Raw genomic sequence first — 5,616 nt, forward strand, 5'->3', positions numbered from 1 at the left:
AGACAGACAGACAGACAGACAGACAGACAGACAGACAGACAGACAGACAGACAGAGTGAGAGAAAAAGAGAATGAAAGAGTGAGAGAGAGGGCGAGAGAGTGAGTGAGAAAGAGAGAGAGAGAGAGACAGAGAGAGAGAGAGACAGAGAGAGAGAGAGACAGAGAGAGAGACGCTGATAGACAGAATCAGATAGACAGAATCGGATAGATAGATAGATAAATAGGTGGACAGACGGTTAGAGATTCAGACAATACAGATAAAACAAAAAACAAAACGAAGCCAGACAGAGAAACGGAACCCGAATACATGGTGAGATCTAGTGACTCCTCTTGGATCCATGAGCGACCTGTTGAGGTATTCAGTAACTTCAGATTTCAATTTGTGTAATTCGAAACGGCTTGTCTGTTTGTCAGTTTTATTTTCGAGCAATCTCATTACTACCTGATGCCGTAGCTGCGATCGTGTTGTGAATGTTGTTTTTGTTTATCTCATCGTTGATGTTGCTGTTGTTGTTTTGTTGTTGTTGTTATTGCTGTTGTTGTTGTTGTAGGTGCTGATGTTGCAGTTGGAGCTGTTTTTGGTGTTGTTGTTACTTTTATCAGGCTGCTTGGTTTGTCTCTCGTCGGCTGTAGGATTATTTTAGGGTACCAGTGATAGACTTTAGTCTCTTGTTCCGATCTTTATTATTTTAGTCTGATATGCCCGTCCGCTGCTTTTTCATTTCTTCATATCGCGAATGCCGACGGCAAAGTCTAGTGTCTGTCATGATAGACATTTACATAATTGCGTACTAATATTATATAATAATATATAAATAATTATATATATTATATGTATAATATGTCTGTGTCTGTCTGTATGCAAGTATGTGTGTGCGTGCGTGAGTGTGTACCTGTGTGTATGCTTGTATGTAGAATTATATATAATGTTTATAAATCAATCAATAACCGTGCCTGTTACTTCTACCAAGGTATATAGTAGACTTATCTTTAAGTGTTTGGATGCTCTTCAGGGACTAGTAGTCTTGATGACGCATTATGCTTCCGAAGAAAATGGGTTTTCTTTTAAACAGCAGAAAATACTGTCAAACCCATGGCTTTAGGCAAAAGCTATGTACTTATTCAAGGATCGTTTTTACTTCAGATACACTTTTGGCAAATTGGTATGTTAAAAAACGTACTTGGGGCCTAGATTTGGTTGGGTTACCAGTATAGAAATGAAACATAAAAGAAAGCTTATTTAATCAAATAACTGTCTCTAATGCCAGAAGAATGCATCCCACTGGCCCTTGCTATCAGAGCTGAAGCAGCCAGCTTACGAAAGGACCTCAAGAATGTCGAGTGTGCATAAGAGAGGGACAGTCAATCAACCAGTAACAATCCCATGTTGGAGATCAAGTCTCAGATTTCCTTTCGTTGCTCCCATCTTCTGACAATTGTGTCAAGTCCCGTCCGTCAAATTCCATGCACTTCCATCCTCACTCTCTTTTTACTCAACCACGCCCCCCTCCCCCGCCCCCACATCTCCCGCCCTATAACTCATCACTTTCCAAGGTAATAAATGATCAGCTTGGGTATATTAGGCAAGCTAATTGCCTCAAAGGCAATCTTGGATCAAACCCATCGTTTGTTCCTTTTGTTTCCCTAGTTGGCGAATCCATCATTTCTGTTTCGTCAATCAATTTATACATCTGGGATCAACTGTCGTTAACGTCAGGATTGATTTGGACACAAGATGTCCTGATTGGAATACTCCCGTGGCCAATCAAGTTTTAACAAGGGTTGTTATTTTTAGGTGCTGTCGTGGCCTCCTTCCAAAGTTATCATCTGTAAATGACCATTATAGCGGATATCCTCTTCCTTAATTAAATGTGAGTCAGCGTGGTGGAATCAGGCTCTCGTCAAAATAATCAAAGTGAAGAAACTTGCATTTTTCCGCAGGTTTGGGAATTTTTTTCAAATTTTTTGTTTTTGGCTCAAAAACTTTCATTCCCATTAAAGAACTCATTTGTGTGTGGATTTGTCTGAAAACCCGTTGATTTAAGGCACAAGATATGTAGATTTTCAGTTACCACGGACTCTTAAGCTAAGGAAATAACTAATCTTTGGCGGCCATTTTCTCACTAATTTTACCTCTGAAAACAGGTGACCCCCACCTCCTGCATTCACAAATATCCCGACGTGCATTCAAGATAAATGGATAATATTTTTATACTAATAAAGACAAATGAACAAGCTTCAAGATGATACCAATAACCCTACATGCCCCAAAATTGACGAGAACCTGATTCCACCACGCTGCCTCACAAATTGAATGTGTTTAAAAGGTTGATAAATCCCTATGGCATCATACAATACCGTGTCTGTACCACAACCTATACTTTCTTATACTATCTCTGACCGTCTAGACCACAACCTATACTTTCTTTATACTATCTCTGACCGTCTAGACCACAACCAAACGAGGATTGATGGATTGATCTTATAGCTGCCATAAACAGACAACGAGTCAAAAATTGCCGAAACGCGTGACAGATTTTCCCAAACCCAGTTGTTCTGTGTAACTCTCCAACGACGACATCCACTCTCTGTTTTAGTAGAGGTTTTACGGCTCTTGCAAATGCATAAGGTCATAATATGAGCGCCCCAACATCCACTCTGTTTTGTTAGCTGGTTTTCGTTTGTTTGTTTGTTTGTTTGTTTATCTGTTTATTTGTTTGTTAATTCTTTCTTGAGTTTTTAAATTATTTTTGTTTTGTTATGTTTTGTTCAGGTTGTACTCGTCTTTTCCCAACTTTCTTTCTGGCCTTCCTGTTAATCAAAGTGAAGAAACTTGCATTTTTCCGCAGGTTGGTGAATTTTTCTCAAATTTATGTATTTTTGGCTCAACACCTTTCATGCCTATTAAAAAACTCATTTCTGTCTTGATTTTTCTGAAAAACGTTGATTAAAGACACAAAAAATGTAAATTTTCAGTTAACAGGGACTCTTAAGCTAGGGAAATAACCAAGGACTACTATAACTAATCTTTGGCGGCCATTTTCTCACTAATTTTACATCTGAAAACAGGTGACCCCCACCTCCTTCTTTCGTAAATATCTCGACTGGTATTCAAGATAGATGGATACTTTTTTCATCGAAATAAAGACCAGTGAACAATCTTTAAGATGATACCAATAACTCTACATGCCCAAAAACTGACGAGAGCCTGATTCCACCACGCTGCTTCACAATATTTATTTAGTCTTGACTTTTTTCCTAGAAGCACTACTTGAACCTATCTTCCTGACCTGCTTCTCTTTTGTTCCAACCTCAACTATAACCCACTCAGTTGGTTCTGGAGTGTGTAACTGTGTGTGTGTTTGTGTTGGCGTATTTCAGGAAGGGAACACGCCTCTGTTGTGCTACCTGAAGGCTGGTAGTCCGGACTATGACGTGGTGGAGGCTTTCCTCAGGTGCAACGCTGATGTACACCTGGCCAACAAAGTGAGTAGTACTGTACTATCTATGTACAATTGTATCTATGCATATATATATATATCTATCTATCTATCTATCTATCTTTCTATCTATCTATCTATCTATCTATCTATTTTATCTGCCTGAGTTACTACGTCTGCCTGCATTCTTTTTTCTGTTTCTTTCGTTCTTTCTCCCATCCTATGTCTAACTCTCCCTTTCTCTCTCTCTCTCTCTCTCTCTCTCTCTCTCTCTCTCTCTCTCTCTCTCTCTCTCTCTCTCTCTCTCTCGGGTTTCATTCTACGCCACTGGTTTTAACCAACAACCCGACATCAAGTAGCAAGGCCTGACAAACTGCTTTTCTTGATCGAACAGACAGCGCATCCAATAAAAAGATAGAGGGACTCACACACACACACAGAGAGAGAGAGAGAGAGAGAGAGAGAGAGAGAGAGAGAGAGAGAGAGAAAGAGAGAGAGAGAGAGAGAGAGAGAGAGAGAGTTGCAGTGGGACAGAGACAGCATCAGAGAGAGAGGGAGAGAGAAAGATGGAGACAGAGAGAAGAGAGAACGAGAGAAAGAGAGAGAGAGAGAGTAAGAGAGAGAGAGAGAGAGAGAGAGAGAGAGAGAGGGGGGGGAGCGAAAGGGGATTAGAAAGGGGGGGGGGGGGGTAAAATTCAAAACCAGCGAAGAAGTAACAAAACCAACATGTCTAGCTGTTGATTGCGTATTTTTTGACATATCTGCCCTCTCGGGACACACAATGACAATCCCACTAAGTACTCAGGAAAGGGGTGGGGGAGATTGGAGAGGAAATCATTGGACGTGCTAGTTGTTTTCATATAAATAAGTAATTACTTCTTGACGAAGCAAAGACACATCACAGCAGAGACTTGCTTTGCTCTCGGGGGAAGCAACAGATTTCTTGAAAGAACACAGTAATCTCTTTGTAACGTTTTTATTCCGTCGTAAAACGGATGCTTCACCGGCAGTTTTATTGATTCTTCTCATAAAAAAATGACACAGATTAAAAAGAGAGGTGGTTATCTTTTTCCGACGTGTTTTGTTGTTGTTGTTGTTGTTGTTGTTGTTGTTGTTGTTGTTGTTTGACTGCCTTTGTTATCTCTTTCTGTTGCTGCGCTGGCGACATAACTGGATGTCCCGTTCCCTGATAGCTTGGCAACTGAAATTATGGGTTTTGGGTACAAGACCAGCAAAACAAGATTGTTTATTGCAGTCATTTTTACGTTTTTCGAAAAATTTTCCAAAAAGTCTAACTTTCATTGGTTTCTACATGTGTGCACTAAGCTCTTAATACCGTTTCTTTTTCTTTAAATGTAAAAAAGACGGAAAAGGGGGGGGGGCAATAGATTTGTTGTCGTCTGTGTTTTCATTTCGCTCAGTTCCAATTTGGTTTTTTTAAGGGGGTTGGGGGGTTACACCACCAAAGTCAAAATTCGGCTCAAAATTATGGAATTTGAGTCGTAGGCATTTTTAGCTTCCTCAGCCTCTCCTACAACTTCCTATTTCATCGCATAAGAACCCCCCAAAAAACCGTATTTTTCCCCATACCGTGCAAGTTTGTAACCGCCATTTCCTCATAAAGTCAGTATTTTATTTTTCTTTATCGGCCATTTTCTCAAAACGCGAATTTTCTCTATACTTTTTAAAAAATAACTCCACCATTTTTTCATCCAATCTTCATGAAATTTTCACAGAATGAAGAGAAGAAGTAATACTAAAAATGTGTCTGTTTAATTTTTTATATATGTAATAGATTTTTGTTGGTGGTGTCTGGAGTGTGGATTTTCACGGATTTTTCGCAAACTAAAATACTACCACAGGAAAAAATTCATTAAAAATTTTCTAATTCGTTTAGGAAAGAAAAAAAACAGACAAATTTTTAGATCTAATGTTTGTGAACACGCATGCAAAACAACAATCAATTTCCATGAGCGATAAGTGCGGTATTATTACGTAAGACATGTCAACAAAATCCAACATGGCCGCTGTATCCATGGAAACGAAACTTTTTCTCAAATTTGAAAGCGGATTTTAGGACTCCTTACTATGCTTGTTATATGAGTGATATTTGGTAAAATTCAGTAAAGTAATAAGCGAGATAGCCTTCAGGTGTAGCCCCCCCCCCCCCCCCCCC

At 39.4% G+C, this 5,616-nt stretch overlaps 1 protein-coding gene across 1 annotated transcript in view; it reads left to right on the forward strand.

Annotated features, from left to right (window-relative positions):
* The window catches only part of LOC101858630, a gene marked incomplete at its 3' end in the record, with an annotated part of 236,379 nt that overhangs the window by 191,070 nt on the left and 39,693 nt on the right, over positions 1-5,616 (forward strand). Inside the window, 1 exon segment of the mRNA XM_013082928.2 lies at positions 3,382-3,486. Within this exon segment, the coding sequence (XP_012938382.2) occupies positions 3,382-3,486 (105 nt within the window).

The sequence above is a fragment of the Aplysia californica genome, unplaced genomic scaffold (assembly GCF_000002075.1).
Source record: "Aplysia californica isolate F4 #8 unplaced genomic scaffold, AplCal3.0 scaffold00200, whole genome shotgun sequence".
Taxonomy (NCBI): Eukaryota; Metazoa; Mollusca; class Gastropoda; order Aplysiida; family Aplysiidae; genus Aplysia; species Aplysia californica.